Genomic DNA, 17,754 nt, shown 5'->3' on the forward strand with positions numbered 1-17,754 from the left:
ATTATTTAGGAAATTCGTCAAGCTGACAAAAAATATTTAAAAATTTACTAATTGTAAATGACTTTGAAAGTTCTTATAAACATAAAACTTCAGACATTATTATTATCAAAAGCAACTAAAGTTGTGTTATTTAATTTTATGTTTTATGTAAAAGAATTTTTAATTATTATTATATATAGAATAACGAGTAAACAATTTATAGACAAAAGTACTTATGTAAAAAAATTCAAAAGTAGTTTTCAAACTTAGCTTGACGTTTTATTAACATTTGGTTACAAGTTTAGAGAAAAATTTTAAAAACGGAATAACTTCTATGAAAAAAAGTGAAAAAAAGTAAAGTATTAAATTAAACATAAAAAATATAAACATTTAAAAGTAGTTAAAATAAAATATATTGCCAATGAAGTAAGTAAATTTTTAATTAAACAATAGTAGACTTATCACAAAACAGTTAAAACTTTTTATATAGATTGTTTACTTTACTACAAGTTTATTTTAAAATTAATACCTTTTAAGTCTATACCGCATGAAATAAAACATTTTTTTAAAGAAAACATAACGTAGTTAAGGCTATCTAAACTGTATTTGATTATGTTATTGTATTATTTGAAATATAAATTTGTTTAAATTAAACTTTCCTACAAAATAATTGTAAAAATAATTTGAAGTTATAGGTTTTTATAGTAACTTATCTTAAAAAAAGATTAAAAACTTTAAGAAAAATTAAGTAAAGGTGAATTAATATTGAAAAAAAAAAACGCTAAGTTAAAATAAAAACCATTTTAAACCAAAAGAATTATAAGACTTTATACAAGTTTAGTTGTTTTTATCTTCTGTTAACAAACACTAATCGACTACTAAAACGTTTCTAATCAAGTAAAACATAATAAATGTAAAAATGTAATAGTTCAAAGTTTCCAAGCCTTTCTCATCATCACATCAAAGTAAACATCAGAATCAATAGAAGCTGACACACCTATGTAGTAGTTCATAAATTCATCAAAAGTTACCTGAAAATACAAAAACTAGTATATTAAATTTTTCCTAAAACTATAAGAGTAATAAATAATTCTTTTGAAAGTAATTAGAACTAAAAGTATTTATTAAATAACTAAAATAACGATTGAAAAAATTCATTAAAACAGAAAGAATGTAACAAATAGTTTTTTAAGAATTTAAAAAATAAAAACACAGAATTAAACACTTTGATACATTTTTTGTTTTCAGTTTAATATTGACCCATTAAATTTATATTTTGTAACAAACATCATACGAGTTTCTGCTTTGTACATATCTACACCAAAAACGATAACTTCAAGTTTTTCTGAATCAAAACATGAGACTTTTAGGATTTAGATGATTAGAAAAACCTTTCCCGGATATTTATATATGTGATTTTAAGTTATGCTTATATATACTAAGTTTTAGATAGACATTAAAATTAAAAAAAGTGAGAGAATGAGATTTCCTTTGTTTATAATTATACTTAGCACTTGCATATGTATTTATGTATGAATAGTTATTTATTAACGCTAAAAGTGGTTAGAAACGTACATAAACAAGACAAAACATACTTCTAACATGTGTAAGATGGATAGTTTTTATGTGAACACTTACTCTAAAAAAGATTAAAAAAATCATATCATTCATACTAATGCTTAAAATATCACAGAAATTCAACTTCAAGCATAGCTGCCACATTTTTCCACTTAAAACGACATGCATTTAAACACACATGTTATACATATACTTTACGGGTATTAAAATTTTTGGCAGCTCTGGTTTTAACTATTGCTTGGTAAAATTAGTTGATTATAAAACTAAACTTATAGTGTAAATAACACAGGGATAAATATAATACTGACTAAATTTTTTTTAATAAACTAAACCATGGGTCGGTAAACTGCGGCCGAGGAGCATGCTTGTATTTTAGGTCCATCAATAGTTTAACTGCGGCCCGCAAAAGAAAACTTTGAAAGTTACATAAGAAATTCCGAAGCTTAAATTAAGAACAAAAAAGTTTTGTTCTTAAACACGGGGAGTTCAAAACTCAAACTAAATGTTTTCGGATATCTAATAGAAAGTAAAAATCAAAACTGTAACCAGTGATTATTTTCATAAATTTGCCTTCCTCATCAAATGCCTTTTAACCCCTGCCCTAAACTTAAAAATCAACTTTGAAAATAGGTGATTAAAACGCTTTATATAAGCACTCTAAATCATTAAGTTAAAAAGTACTTACAGTAGAGTTATAGTACTATCCTTAACCGTCAGCTAACTTTTGTACTATTTCAAATCTCTTTAAAACTTTACTCTATGCACTTCACTGTGTAGAAAAACTGTGTCTATGCACTTCACTGTGCGCAAACTACGTTAATGTGGTGTAGAAACTATTTCATGCAGGAAAAAATAAGCAGAATTACTTTGATAAAAAATATCTTTCTAAAAATAAAATGATTATGTCTACTGAAATATTCAAATGAGATAATATTTGTTTTCAACCCATTCTAGGTATTATACATAATTTTTTTCCTACCGTGTGAGATAATGATAAGATGATACATTTGCTATAATATTTTGTGTTAGGAATGAAAGAAATTGTTCTTTAGAAAACTATTTTCTAAAAAATTTAATAGACACTTCATGTCTTTTTTTTTGTAGCTTATTACTTAACCTGCAAATAAAATTATTGTATACTACTAAAAAATTATATTTTTCATATCTTTTTTGAATATTAGTTAGAGATTAAAAAAATCATATGAAAGATTTTGCAACACATCGATTGCTTTTTATATATAAAAAAACTATTTTCATCACTAGCTTTATACTAATAAGTCTACATGTAAAACTAAATTTAGATTGTAACCTTTGATAGATACTATTAGTATTTTTTCAGTTGTTTCGAAAATTTTTAACATCTGTTCTCAATAGGTTAATGAACAAATTCATCATTGCACACTACATTATCAGGTATTTTGTATCAGAAATTAGTTTTTATATATGTTATTTGTATTTGCTAATAAACAATACAATACGGTGGGCAAGCGATAGTTGACTATTTGGCTGAATAGAAAACTATGCTTGCAATTGTTGATTAAAAAATGGTTTTTACTTTTTAAAACTGGGCTTGTTTTATTTTTTGCTTTAACTATCTCAGAAATTCTAAGTTTAAAGGCAGCCATTTGTTTTTTATTCATTTTTTAATTAACCGAATTACTTCTTAGTTTTACGAAAGTAAACTTTGCAACAAGTGTACAAACGTACCTGAAACATATTCGTTTCTATTAGATTTTGCCTTGTTTTATTTCAGATGGTGTCATTGAAAAGTAAAATAAATAGTTTGAAAACTCAAAGCACTAGAACTATGTTTTTCGTTTTTAGAACTACTTTTTTTTTAAACTCAGGGCAGATTTTATAATAGTTCTAGAAGAAGTTTAGGTGGATAACTTACAGAATTATAAGTTAAGCTCAATTTTTTCTTAAGCTAGAGCTTACACAACAGAAAAGCTACAAAAGAGTATTGAGGAATTTTTAATTTGTTGTAAAATAAAAAATTCTCAACTTTTTTGGCAGGAACATTTTGACAAAAATTTTTAAAAAATTTACTTTAGTTATATACCTGAATTTTAGGAAAATTTCTTTGCATTTGAATTTATGTAACTTCTGATATACTTGAACAGAAAAATTAACCAAACCAGTTATGTTAATCAAACTCTAGAAGACGTTTAGGTGCATACTACTTACAGAATTATAAGTTAAGCTCAATTTTTTCTTAAGCTGGAGCTTATATAACAGAAAAGCTACAAAAATTTATTTAGGATTTTGAATTTGTTGTAAAAAAAAATCTAAACTTTTTTTCAGTAACATTTTGACAAAAGTTTGTGAAGAATTTAACTTAATTTCATATCTGTAAAATAGCAAAAACTCTTTGCATTTGAATTTATATAACTTCTGAAATACTTAAACAGAAAAAATTAACCAAACCAGTTTTGTGTTGAAAACAACAGACCTAGATCTTTTATTAATGTATGACCATTAGTTATATTTTTTTTCTCTTAAGTTGTTTAATTAAATTCACAAGTCTGTGCATGTTTTACTTACAGTTGGGTGCATCTGTTGCCCTGACTTTGGAATTTCGATTAGTAAAATTTTTTGACGTTGGGAAATTACATAAATAGACAGCACGAATTCCTAGCTTTAAGCCTGCTGGAGCAAAATATTTTTGAAAATTTTGCTTTTTACCAGCAGGCTATTTTACCCCTAAAAAGGGGAAAAAAAGACTATTTCACTAAAAAATTATTTTCTCTTACGTTTTTTGAGATGATTACCTGAAACGGTTAGGAAATGTTTCTTGCAATATTTAGAAAATTCTGTATAAACTAAATTAGAAAAAATAAATAAAATTATGAAAAAATAAAAATAAACAGAACTATTTTCGTTATTTTTTCATAAAGTTTTTGTTTTGTATTATTTTAGAACTTTGTTTATTAAGAATTTTCTAAATATGGCAAAGAACATTTTTTAATCGTTTCAGGTAATTATCTCAAAAAACGTAGGAGAAAATAGTTTTTTAGTGAAATAGTATTTTTTCCCCTTTTTAAATATATCGGTACAGTGCTTCCTCGCTAATCCGGCCAAGTTGGGCAAGATTTTTTTGAAAATACGGCCGGATTTGCCTTTGGCCGGATAAGAACAAAATATCGCTTTTTTTACAAATTATCTACCTTAGTTATATTATGAATGTATATAACAAAACGTACTATAAAATTTCTGTTAATTTAATTTATTTTACTTTATTCAAAGAAAAAAGAATTAAAGCAGACAAAACTAAACGAAACAAAATTTTATAAGTTCTAAATTAGTGGAAAAAAACTACACTGTTAACACTTTTACTAAATTAGTTTTTTTTTGAAAAAAGAAACAATGGAAGATTGTTTTACAGTGCTTTCTCGTTTCTTAGCAGAAAACTCACGGAGGCTTTTTCTAATAGTATTGGGCCAGTTATTGGACAACCCTTTTCACGTTCCTGACGAAACCAAATGTGAAGGGCGCTGTCTAGCTTGTCAAAGACGTCTCCCTCTACTTTTTTTGCCGTTTTATCAACTCCAATTAGTCGCAGCTCCTCCTTTTCGGCTTTAAACTTTTTGAACTTTTCTTCGCCTCTCAAAATGTCATTTAAAGTTGACTTACCAATGTTAAACTGGCTCATTATAACAGCATTGTTTGCCATTTCGCAAACTTTTAACTTGTTCTCAATTGTTAGTTGAACGCCTTTTCTTTTCTTTGCTGTCTTATCCATTTTTTAACCAGATATGTTGATTGTAGTATATTAAAGTGTAACTTGCTTAGCAAAGACAAAAAAATTGCAAATGAATAATAAACAAGTTTGTTACAACTGAGCGGGAAAAGTATGAAAAAAAACTTAAGATTATACAAATGATACTTTATTATGACGTAACAATACATTGCTTGCACACTTATAAAACGTAAATTGAATACTTTTTCGAAGTAAAATGAAATTAAACGCTAAAAACGCTAAAGTAAATAAGTGACTTCTCGACTAAAACCGGCCGGATTAGCGAGGAACCGGATTAGCGAGGACCGGATTAGCGAGGAAGCACTGTATAAAGTAAAATTTTCAAAAATATTTTGCTCCAGCAGGCTTAAAGCTAGGAATTCGTGCTGTCTATTTATTTAATTTCCCAACGTCAAAAACTTTTATAAGCGATATGCAAAATTTTCATATTTTGAGGGGAAACCCTTACAGTAAATTGACGCTTCACTTCCTTTTTGAACTCACTGTCAACAATACATTTTATTAATAGCCAAAATGAATGCTTTAACAACCAGTTGTAATTATGTCACTACTTGTCTATGTTTTTGTAAATAGTAAATAATCTACTTTATACAGTAAACAATAATCTGCACACTTTTTAGTGAGTTTACAATAAATACCCCCTTTAAAGAAATTTATGGCCCATTTAACAAGATTATTCGAAAAACACCTAAGACCATTTTTTCGTATTCATCAACGACTCCAGAATATCTAGTGTAAGTTTCAAATTGTGACTTCATAGCTCCCCTGTGGCTCATTTACTGCTCATGTCCCCCATTTGGCCCCTTAGCTGTTCATGGCCCCTAAGGGGGCAACTTGGCCCACGAAACGCTGGTTTACAATGTGTGTATAAGTATATACACAAGAGGCAACGCGTGATGACCATATAAATAAAGAATTAGATGAATAAAACATAAAATAAATTCCTAATAACACCTATCTATCATACTTAAATGGTTCTAGTTCACTAGTACCTGTATAATTTTTTCTAAAATTCTGATTTACTTGCATGTTTTAAAGAAACTAGTAATATTCGGGTGGTTTAAATCGCGTTATGAAGTTATCAGAGGTTGTAGGTGCAAATAAAAGTGCAATATTTTACAAATGTTGACAAATTAATATTCAAGTTCAATTTCACTTTTTATACTGATTGTTTTTAAACAGAATAGAGTATTTAATGTGAACTTTGTACTTTTCATATGTAATATTTGCGGTAATATTTAAAAAATAAAAATTAAAGTTAATAAAATTAATCAATTATTAAGTTAATTAAGTCAAATCTTACAACTCTATTCTAAGAACCATTACAAAAATCTAAAATAATATTCTATAGTAACTAACTATAAATCAAAGTTTAGTCGAGAATTTTGGCTAAAAGCTCATTACGGCGTAGTTCTAAAAGCTTCTAGAAAAAATTGTATACAATATATATGCAGTGCATAGAGAAATGAAAAATAATAAAACTAGAAACTTTGCTAGAAATCAACTCTAAAAGCAAAATAAATTTATTGCAGCCTTTGTTTGCACAAAAGTTAAAGAAAAAAGAAACTTTTGGCTTTATATGTATAAAGATGTTTGAAGAAATTCAGCATATAAAAGTTTTAAAAAGTTTTGAGGCATATGAATTCGAGCTTGTGTGTATTAATATGTTTATTGAAAATATTTAGTTCAGTTTAAATATTTATATCAAGTTTTTAGTTTTTCCTCAAAATTTATACATAGTATAGAAGGTTCAATTTGAAATAAAATAGTTAAAGTAATAAAATAAAAAGTACACAAAAGTTAAAAGATTTAAGGAAGCATAATAGAAAGTTTGAAGAAATAATACTGCTATATAGGAATCAAATTGCGCAATGTTACAGCGCTCTAGTGACCACTAGTGGTTATAATTTTCATCTAGCATCTACTAGTGGTTATAATTTCCATGCTTTACGCATCATCACATCAAAATAAGCATCCTGATCTATTGAAGCGGAAACTCCTACGTAATAATTGAAAAACTCGTCATAAGTTACCTGTGTAGATTTTTATGATTAATTATTTAAACTAAACAAGAAACTATTGAGTAATAATTGAAAAAATCGCCATAAGTTACCTGTGTGCAATTGTATTGTGGTAAAAAAATGTTAAAATAACTAGATGTGCAACTTTTTAAGGTTGTATAGAAAGTAACCTGTTTGAAGCATGATACTTAATAACTAAATCATGCTCTATAGAAAAAAAATAATACAATAAAACAATTGTTACAAACGTTTTAGTTTGTTTATACTTTTCTTTTGTGTTTAACGTAAGTTAGAGTTTATAGTTAAAATTCTAGAGTTAGGTTAGTTTTAAAATTGATAAACTGACTAAAGTGCTAGTGATTAAACTAAAATATATAAGAAAAACATTGCTACAACAAGTTATCAAGACTGAACCTGACCTAAAATGATTTTGACTTAAGTTATAATTTTGTATTGTGTTTTTTGTAATGCATTTAAAAATTATTAAATTATAAATAATGTGTATTACCAACAATGTTACGTTCTTTTATGTACTAAGAATTTCTTAAAAGTTATTGTATTAATTATTTGTTTTTTGCTTGTTTATAAATTAAAATTCGTTTCGATTTTTAATCTTAATGTGACATCTGTAAAAATAATTCAAGCTTTGATATCTTAGTCTAATGTCATACAATAACAATAATTACAAATAGTTAACTTTAATAATTCAAATGCCAAATGTTAAGCTGAAATAACATAATTTACAGTAAGCTTTAGGTAAACATAAATAAGTAAAAAAGTTGTACGGCATAACTACCAATAAAAATGATAAATAGTGTATACAGGTAGGTTATTCAATGTTTTTAATAAAGTTTTGACGTTTAAACTTCCTAAAATCAGTTTTAACATGATTAAGTAAACTTAATAGAAATAAAAGTTTATTTTAAAAGTATAACAGTAAAAATTGACACATATAGCTTTTTTAAATTTACTTTATATAAAAACGAACCTATAAGTTATCTTAAAAAAGTTATTTGTAGTATCAGCGAAAAAAGTTACAGTTTCTATACTAAAAATAATTTCACTTTGGTATTTCATGACTAAATCTCAGTGGTTGCTCCAATAATCAGTTTCAATAACTAATAAATTAAGTTTAAAAACCAGAAAAGTAATATCATTATACGTTTTAAATTTTCATAAAACAAAATAGGTGTAACAATAGTTTCTTATGGTTCTACAACAGTGTTAGTTAAACGTTTTGTTATAAGGTATAATTACAATATGAATTATTTCTATGTAGGAGGTTGCAAAATGCTAAGATTAGTGCTTTTACTTTTCAAGCTTTTATATTAAATTTCAGTTGTTTCACACATTATTAAAAGCACACTATAAATGAAAAACTTAAACTTCAAGTTCGATAAGAACAATTTAAGTTTTTTTGTAATAGAATTATTTTTGTCTCATTTAAAGTAAAAAGTGTAAGCCGTAACATTAAACTAAAATTAACTTAGATTTAGCTTAAGTTACTTTCTTAAAAATCATTCATTTATATGGTTTGCTAAACTTTTCTTCAGTACTACATATTTAAATATTACTTTAATGCTTTTCACTTTTTAAGGAGCTCCAAATATTGTGCAAAATAAACCACTAGACTTTAAAAAAAACTGCTTTTGACAGTAGAATGAGTTTACAAAATTAATTATTCATATTTCAAGCTGTATAGCTATAAGTATATATTCAGCAAACATATTCTTATGTGTTAAGTGTTTGAATATCTAGCATATGTTTTATGTGTATTTTGTGATTGTAAATATGTTAATGTTGTAAATAGAAATTTGTTTTAAGCTTAAAAGCACAATTATTCATTTTAAAAGAATTTACCGGCTATAAAAGTTTATCAAATCCAAAGTTTTATTTTACATATCAACATCAAACACCATTGTACAACCATAAAAACTCATGAACTAATACATAACAGCTCTCAAGTACTATTTAGGTTTCATAAAACCTATTGAAGCAAGTCATAATAAAATTCAATTGAAACCACTAAAGTGTAAATGTAAATCTCTTAAGTACTATGCTGTATAGTTCAGATCTATAGAAAACAGTTCATCCGTAGAAAAAGCATACAAAATTGTGTTTAGAAGAATTTCAGAATTTCTGTAATGGTATGTTTTATTTATCTATGTCTTTACACTTGAATAATTTTTTTTCATATAAAAACAAAACACATATTTTTGTAAATAATTTTTTTCTACGACTTTTTGTGAAAACTTAATTTGTTTATTAAGTTTACTTTTTGACAAAATTTTATAACATTGTATCACAAAAGTGCTTATTTTAAAGTAAGTTTAGAAAAATAGATATACTTGAGTACTCTAAAAAACTATTAAAATCTAATCTACTGAAGCAGTAAATCAGCTGTATGAGTCTAGTCTCTAATTAAAACACATCAAAAGAAAGTTTCACTTTGTTTTGATATTAACAATTATAAGTATGTTGTTTCAAAATGAATTTATATATTTATTACTAAACTTATAAGACGTATAAATGAAATGACAATTTCCTTAAAATAAAAAATTTTAACCTAATGTAAAATGAATAAGAGTATTTTCTATTCGGACTTTTATATTTTTTACACAAGACTTTACAAAAATTTATTGCAATTTGTAGTAGTTATAAGAATATTCTTATGAAATTCCTTAAATGTATATCTAATAAATATATATCTACTTGAGTATGTCATATAAAAAATAAAAGTCTTCCTAAAAATTTTCAAATTTTTAAAGCATTCAATTAACATTTCTTAAACAAGAAAAAAAAACTAAATACCGTAGTAGATTTTTTGTGAACAGTTTGTTTGCAGCGCGGTATAAGTCATTATTGTCATATAAATCATATTGATAGGCAACGATAGATATAAAATGTTCCAGAAAATACAAATCAGTCAAATCTGCATCACCACAGTTTAATGTCACAAGTTTTTACAAATAGAACAATTCGGACTGTTTTACTACAACTATTGTATCTTGTTCTTATAAACAATCTAATATAAAAAAATCCCCTAAACACAAACCTGTCCGTCTGCTTCACCAGGGGTGTCAAATGAAACGAGAATAATATTTATAAAAAAATCCCCTAAACACAAACCTGCCCGTCCGCTTCACCAGGGGTGTCAAATGAAACGAGAAATATGTTTATAAAAAAAATCCCCTAAACACAAACCTGCCCGTCCGCTTCACCAGGGGTGTCGAATGAAACAAGGAAAGTATTTATATAAAAAAATCCCCTAAACACAAACCTGCCCGTCCGCTTCACCAGGGGTGTCGAATGAAACAAGGAAAGTATTTATATAAAAAAATCCCCTAAACACAAACCTGCCCGTCCGCTTCTCCAGGGGTGTCGAATGAAACGAGGAACTTGGCGAACACCTGGTCTTCGGTCCACTCCCCATTCAAATATTTGGGGTGATGCTTTGCGTTGTAGACCCCTCGCAAATCCTCAACAGTGATCACCCCGTCACCAGTCTTGTCCAGTTTCCTGAACGCTTGCTGGATCAGCGACTTCCGGTTCTTTGATAATGGCGGCTGGAAAGTTGAATTTGAAATAAAACTAACTTTTTTTTAAACCAATTTTATTTTTAGTAAAACTCAGTAATCAATGATTTGCGGGTTTCGAGAGTTGTATTTTATGAAAGTTCAATTGTTTCAATAAGTTAATGTAATAGTTTCTGATGATTTAGTAGGTTTAAAAAAAGTTACTATCAAAAACGAAAAGTGCATACAATTCTACTTCAAGCATTATACATTGAAATTTTGCATAAGTGACAAAATACATGTACAATTTTTTTGTTTTATTTCTCTAAAGTAAAATATCCAAAAGGTTATTAAGTGCACGTTTTTTTATTATTATAAAATGATCCTTTTGATTTCAAAAAGCAAGCATTAATTTTTTTTGGTAAATTTTGATTATTTTATCTTTATTATATACTCTTCTACTGAACTCTTATTTTTAAATTAAACTTTTATTTAAAAAAATGTCATACATTGATATAAGGCTCCAAAGCGAGAATATCACTAGCAAGAATGACATTTTATGACGTCACAAAACAACCAACCCTGAGATTAACAAGGAACTCGTCGAAATCAATGACACCGGATCCATCCTTATCAAAAGCAGAGAACATCTCTTGCACCTCTCCGGGATCAATATCCACGCCGTAGTCTCTCAATCCCTTCTTGAACTCTTTGAAATCTATCGATTTGCTGCCATCATCGTCCATGATGCGGAATGTTCTGTTAGAAAGTTATAATTAACAATTTTTAATAACTTTCAATTATTGCGTATATCATTTTTAGAAATGGTTAACATTATTATTAAAGTTATTAATTGCTTGTTTTTATTTATTGATTCTTATATTTAAAACAATTTTGGATCAGGTTAGTTTAGAACTTCTAAATATGTAATAAAAATAAAAAAATAATATATATAAACCAGCTATAAAATTAACAAAAAGTTCAACTAATTCTACTGTTAGAGATAACAACAAAACATATATCACAACAAAAAGATAAAAACTATTAGTTGTACACAAATTATTTTGTTAATAAAAGTTTAAGTATTAGTTTAAGAAGTATAAAAAACCATCAAAATGAATTACCAACACAAAGGAAAGTTAAAAAGTGCTCAAGAGGGCATTTTCGCTATAAAAAGGTTGATAAGTTCAACAACCTATAGGCTTTATTTACTGTTATTTATGGCTTGGTGTAAGAGTGGTGGCTATTTTTATTTCTACTTAACACGACAAAAATAAACAAATTTTGATATTAAGTCATTATATTTCAAAAGTTATAGTAACTTTGGTAATACGTTGAAGTTAAATAAGTTAATAAAGTTAAAAGCTCAAAGCCCTAAAATTAATTTAGCTGGATGGTTTATTCCCAAGTATAAACTAAAGGTTAAACAACTTATATATAATATTAGTGAACTAAAGACAAAAATTGAGGAAAACTGGAAGCAACAAATGTAACGAGATTTTAAAATAAAACTATAAAAAGTGTATTATTAATAACACAGACTCGTTTCGTGTATGCAAAAAAAAGAACAATAAACAAAACACAAAGGTTATCAAGTTTTATAGAAGAGATTTAAAACAACCCAATAAAGTTTTTTTTTACAAGTATAACCAAATAAAGTAGTAAAATAACGTTTTTAATAACTGTAAAGCACACACTACTTTTAAATTAAGAAGTATTACTAAGTTTTAAAACTTACCGGTAATTTTTTTATTTAATTTATATCTAGTTACCTAAGAATCAATCTTATAGTTTGTTTTAAATGAAAAAACATTCAAACTTTAAAATGAACTAAATTAACACTTAAAAAACTTCCTTTAATTTGTTAAAAGGTTTTTTAATTAGATTTAAATAATCTCTTTGAAAATCTCATATCATTTTTAAATGAAAAAAAGTATGTATTTATAACCAAATAATATAAACTAAAAAGTTAGTTTCACATAATTACAAATTTCGTACTTTTATTGAAACAAGATTATGGTATAAATTAACAACTTCAAGCTAAACTTTTATTAATGTTATTTTTATATTATGCAAAAAATGTTTAAAAAATTAAATTTGTATAAACAGCATGCAACACATTCTCACTTAATTAAATATAAACAAGTTAAAATCAAAATATACATCTGAAAATTACCTTCCAAGACCTTTAATGCCGCTTGAACCTCTAGAAAGACACTGAAGTCTCAACTTTTCAATTGGATTTGATGTTGAATTCAGTTGCTTCTGAGCTTTTATGGCCATCTCTCTGTCATGTCTAGCTGTTCCGGACATTTTAGTTGATTATACAAGTTTGCTGTGATGTACATGCATTTGTAACTAAGTTAGATACAAATGAATACTTATTATTTTACATTTAAATATATTTAAAATGCTTAAGTACATATTTTATTATTAAGTTGTAAATAACTCCATACAAACTGGTACTTTGAGAAATTTTTATGTCATACAAAATTATTATGTTGTTGTGTATATTTTGTGTAAAAAAATACCCACCTTTTCAATTTTTGTTTGATATAAGTTTTAAAAGTAGATTTATAGTAAGTAACAATTTGTTTGAATACAATTTCAAAAACTAAATACCCTTATAGTTTTTTTACGGCTTATTCGTTTAATAAACATTTGTCTGTTTGATACTTTTCTTTAATATTTTCTTAGTATATATTGTTTAAAAAACAAATTACAACACAGAATTATTTAGAGTTTTCTATTAAAACCGAAGCATACTTTTTCTTGTTATATAAAACCTTTGTACATATTTAAAACGAAACAGTATCTAAAGACAAAAAGTAAGAAACAAAAGTCTAGAATAATCATTTTGTATTAATTTCTTTTTGTTAGAATAAAAATTATACGAAATAACTTACAATAGACTATGTGTTTAACAATTTTTGTTTGTTACCTAAACTTTTTTTTTCCGAATTGAAAACTATTACTCGTAAGATTTTAAAGCTTACACTTTAACTAAAAAAGCATAAAACTTTATACATTTAAGTGATAGATTAATGTTTTTTAAGAGTTTGTTTTAAATTTTTTTTTTGTTTACCAAGATTTTTGTGCAACTTAAAATAAAACTGTTTAAAGCTTTTATAAAAATAAACATAGTTTTTTCATGTATTGTTATACTTTAGAACAAAGATAAATAAAACAAAACATTTAATTTTGCACTGTATTAATTTTATGTCATAAAATTTTTAGAATAATTTAAAAGCCAAACTTCCATTTTTAACTTTATTAAAACAAATAACTAAATAATAAAAAGCAAAAATGTTCAAGGGAAGGGCTTATAAACTATTTAAAATCTAAGTATGTCAATAGTTTTTGTTCTCGTCAATGCTTATAAAATCGAACTAAATTTAAAGATAATGTAAAACAAAACAAAAAAATATTCTAAATAAAGTAAATAAAACATAAAGCAAACTAATAAGCACGAAACTCTATAAAAATACTCAAAAAAAATTCGAAGTAAATCAAAGCGCATAAAAACGAAAATGAACAAATATCGTTGAATTGTTGCAAAATCACTCAAGTGCAACGGATTACTAGCACCACATAGTGTCAACTTGGTTTCCTTGGTAACGCAGCTTGCAAGCTTGTGTGATGAATGCTCGGCTAACCTTTAAGTAAATATGAATTTATTAAGTAAACACGCGCATAGCAAGCATAGTAATTTGATGTTTAGAAATTGAAGTATAATAACAACTTAATAATTAAAAAACAATGTAAAACACGAGTATATACAGTAATTTCAAGCTCTATAGTGCAATAAATAAAGTCATTCAAACTTATACGTTTTAATTAACTTAAAAAAAAAATAAAGATCATTTAAGAGCATTGATAAGCTCTCGTAAATTTAAATTTGTAAGACTATCAAACTAAAACTGAATATTTTTTAAGTAAAATTTGTGAACTGTGTTACTGACATTTGTTATTTAGTTATATTATTGTTACATATATAACTTTAATAACGACTGACTTAAATACAAAATTCTAAAGTTTCTATTTGAAAATGATCATACTTTTGTATCAGAACCTAAGAGGTTTAAAAAGTTTACAAACATACAGTTTGAATTGTTCGTAAATCTAAAAGCTTTTAAATCTAAATAAAAGCAAACTTTATTTATTGTTTTTGTCTAAAATAACTATTTGGTAGTGTTCTTCAAAGCATTAAAAATACAATTGATAGTTTTCAAACAAAAACTTAGATATATTACTTTAATAACTATGCTAAAACCAGGTTCTATTTAACTTTTGTTCTTTAATAAATTTTTTTTTCGTTTTTGCTAACTATTTAGTTTTATTTTAGTATACTAAAACGTCGGCAAAAGTCTACATAGCCTAAAACTTTCATATTCCGTGAGACAGGAACAAGTTTAACATAGTGTCTGATCATACCAATTTGATCAACAGACATTTAGTATTCGTTGGACTAAGACCAGTTTCGTCCTTGTTAGGACTGATCAGTCTACCAAAGGCATGTGATCGTTTGATGGAATGTTCAAACCATATTTTTATTAAATTTGTAGTGTTTTTTAGAAAACTAAGTGTTTAAACTAGAGGAATACGATAATAATAAGCATCATTATTATCTATAACTTTTTAAACTATTCAACTTGACTCGTAAAAATTATTAGAGTGTTAAGTTTAATTTTGTTTCATCGAGTTGCGTATTGAAAAATAAATAATTGTTTATGTTCATTGACGTTAGGACCATAATGTAATATTTACTATTTGTAACTAAAAATTAAATAAGAAATCCAACAGAAAGAAGAATTTTAATCAAAATTATTTTGTAAGTTTGTGCACCCATTCTTATTTTTTAAATAACAAAAACTTCTGCTTAAACTAAACATCACTGGAGACAATAGCTTATTAAACCTGACAAGTAAAATCTTGACTGCGAGTGAAAATAGTGATATGTTAATTCAAATAAATTGTTGTTAAAAGTTAATAGTTAAATTAAATAAGCAAAAATAGAACACAATTATAAAGACGACAAAGGTCCGTGAAAGTGATTGTATTTAGAATTACTTTAATCACCTCTTTTATATAACAACTTTACGAGTACAATCTACTCGTAAGAAACATTTCTTTAAAGGTAATGTAAAAGAATCGTTTTAAATTTTTTTATACAACTATACAAAAGGTAAAACTTCTGTGGATTCTTAATGACATAATCTAAATATTTTTGATACAATTATAAAGTTAGAAATAAAGTCAGTTTTACTTAAATTTTTTAAGCGACTTTAGTACACTGTATGTTATTCTATTTAGTAATTTTCCATTAATTATTTTGAGCAATCATTTAAGGCGTTTAAATATTTTTTTTCTTTAAACTAATATTTTTTATTTTGAAAAATCAGAAATTCTTTTTTTCTATAGTGTATCATTTTTATCTACTGATCTAATAAAGATTAAAACTAATTATTATTCTAGTTTGAATTGTAAAATACACAAATATATGTTTTTCTAGTAGTCGAACAACAGTAGGTTTATCAAAAATTGTTTTAAAAACGTAGATTAACATGAAGAAAATGTTTAGAATCAGCAAACTCAAATCAAAATTTGCAAAAATATAGCAAGTTTTACTTTGACAAAAGTTTGTTTTAATAAAAAAAGTTTTGGTATATTGTTATTATATAATTTTCAAAAAATATAATAACTCCTTTCTTTAATAATTTTTTAGTTTACCCTTTGAAATACGATTATTATTAATTAAGTAGTTTAAATAACTACAGTTTTATAGTTTACTATAATATCAATTGGAGTAAAATAAAAATACATTTTTAAATACAAGGTTAAAGTAAAATCATGGTAAGCCCTTATAAGTTTTACTTTAATGTTAAGTTTAAAGACAGTATATTCAAGATAATAAACTGTTTGTTATTTATTTGTTAGTAAATAGGTAATAAAATATTTGGGTAGGTGTCAGAAAAGCACAGCGTCACTTTAGCACGGGTCGACATTTTAGCACGGGGTGACACTTTAGCACGGGGTGACTTTTTAGCACGGAGCCACTTTTTAGCACAGAGTGACACTTTAGCACACCGTCACTTTAGCACAGAATGACACTTTAGCACAGGTTGACACTTTTGCACGGTGTCACTTTTGCAAGGAGGGTCGCTGTTGCACGAGGGGACACTTTTGCACGGCGACTCTTTTGCACGGAGGGTCACTTTTGCACGAGGGACACTTTTGCACGGCGTTACTTTTGCACTGTCGTCACTTTTGCACGCAGGGTTATTTTTTGCACCGCGACACTTTTGTACAGCCACTTTTTTACACGTCAAAACTTTTGCACAACGTTACATTTGTATGGTGACAATTTTGCATAGCGTCACTTTTGCACGGCATTATATTTTCATGGTTTACTTATGATCTGCAAAAATTTTAAGCAATCAGTAAATTTTGAACGGAACTTCACTTTTGCACGCTTCTAATTTTTATGTTTTTAAATAAAAGTTTAAATAAATTTTTTTTTGTCGATTTAAACAATATTCGCTTTTAAACTTGTTTTGAATGAATAAAATGTGGTAGTTTTTTAATGAAATTTTAATGTAAAGTGTTTATGAATTTATTCTTGCAAAAATTTATTTTACAAACTAAGTTTCGGTCAAAGACCTCGTTAGTAAAGTGACGCCGTGCTAAAGTGTCACTCCGTGCTAAAGTGTCACCCTGTGCTAAAGTGACGCCGTGCTAAAAAGTCATTCTGTGCTAAAGTGAAGCCGTGCTAAAGTGTCACTCCGTGCTAAAGTGTCACCCTGTGCTAAAGTGTCACCCCGTGCTAAAGTGTCACCCTGTGCTAAAGTGTCATCCCGTGCTAAAGTGTCACTCTGTGCTAAAGTGTCACCCGTGCTAAAGT

The 17,754-nt window shown here is 26.5% G+C and overlaps 1 protein-coding gene across 2 annotated transcripts; it reads right to left on the reverse strand.

Moving 5' to 3' along the window:
* Positions 1–864: 864 nt before the first annotated feature.
* Positions 865–13,184, reverse strand: LOC145849404 (calcyphosin-like protein). 2 transcript variants are annotated; one of them, XM_082954495.1, is made up of 4 exons: positions 13,030–13,184; positions 11,435–11,612; positions 10,695–10,904; positions 865–1,010 (listed from the first exon to the last, which is right to left on the reverse strand). In XM_082954495.1, exons 1-4 carry the CDS (start codon positions 13,164–13,166, stop codon positions 909–911), a joined length of 627 nt encoding a protein of 208 aa, XP_082810621.1. In that variant the 5' UTR covers positions 13,167–13,184; the 3' UTR covers positions 865–908. The 2 variants fall into 2 exon arrangements, with proteins under 2 accessions (XP_082810621.1, XP_082810595.1); XM_082954469.1 differs by lacking the exon at positions 865–1,010 and adding an exon at positions 6,831–7,350.
* Positions 13,185–17,754: the final 4,570 nt, after the last annotated feature.

Source organism: Thalia democratica, chromosome 1 (assembly GCF_965202585.1).
Source record: "Thalia democratica chromosome 1, ktThaDemo2.hap1.1, whole genome shotgun sequence".
NCBI lineage: Eukaryota > Metazoa > Chordata > Thaliacea > Salpida > Salpidae > Thalia > Thalia democratica.

What these genes read in the sequence shown, in the direction of transcription:
- LOC145849404 (XM_082954495.1), bottom strand. Translation starts at nt 13,166, where the DNA reads ATGTCCGGAACAGCTAGACATGACAGAGAGATGGCCATAAAAGCTCAG. An exon ending in GGCATTAAAGGTCTTGGAAG is followed by an intron (nt 11,613 to 13,029) that starts GTAATTTTCAGA and finishes ACTTTCTAACAG; the next exon opens with AACATTCCGCATCATGGACG. An exon ending in AGTTCCTTGTTAATCTCAGG is followed by an intron (nt 10,905 to 11,434) that starts GTTGGTTGTTTT and finishes TCAACTTTCCAG; the next exon opens with CCGCCATTATCAAAGAACCG.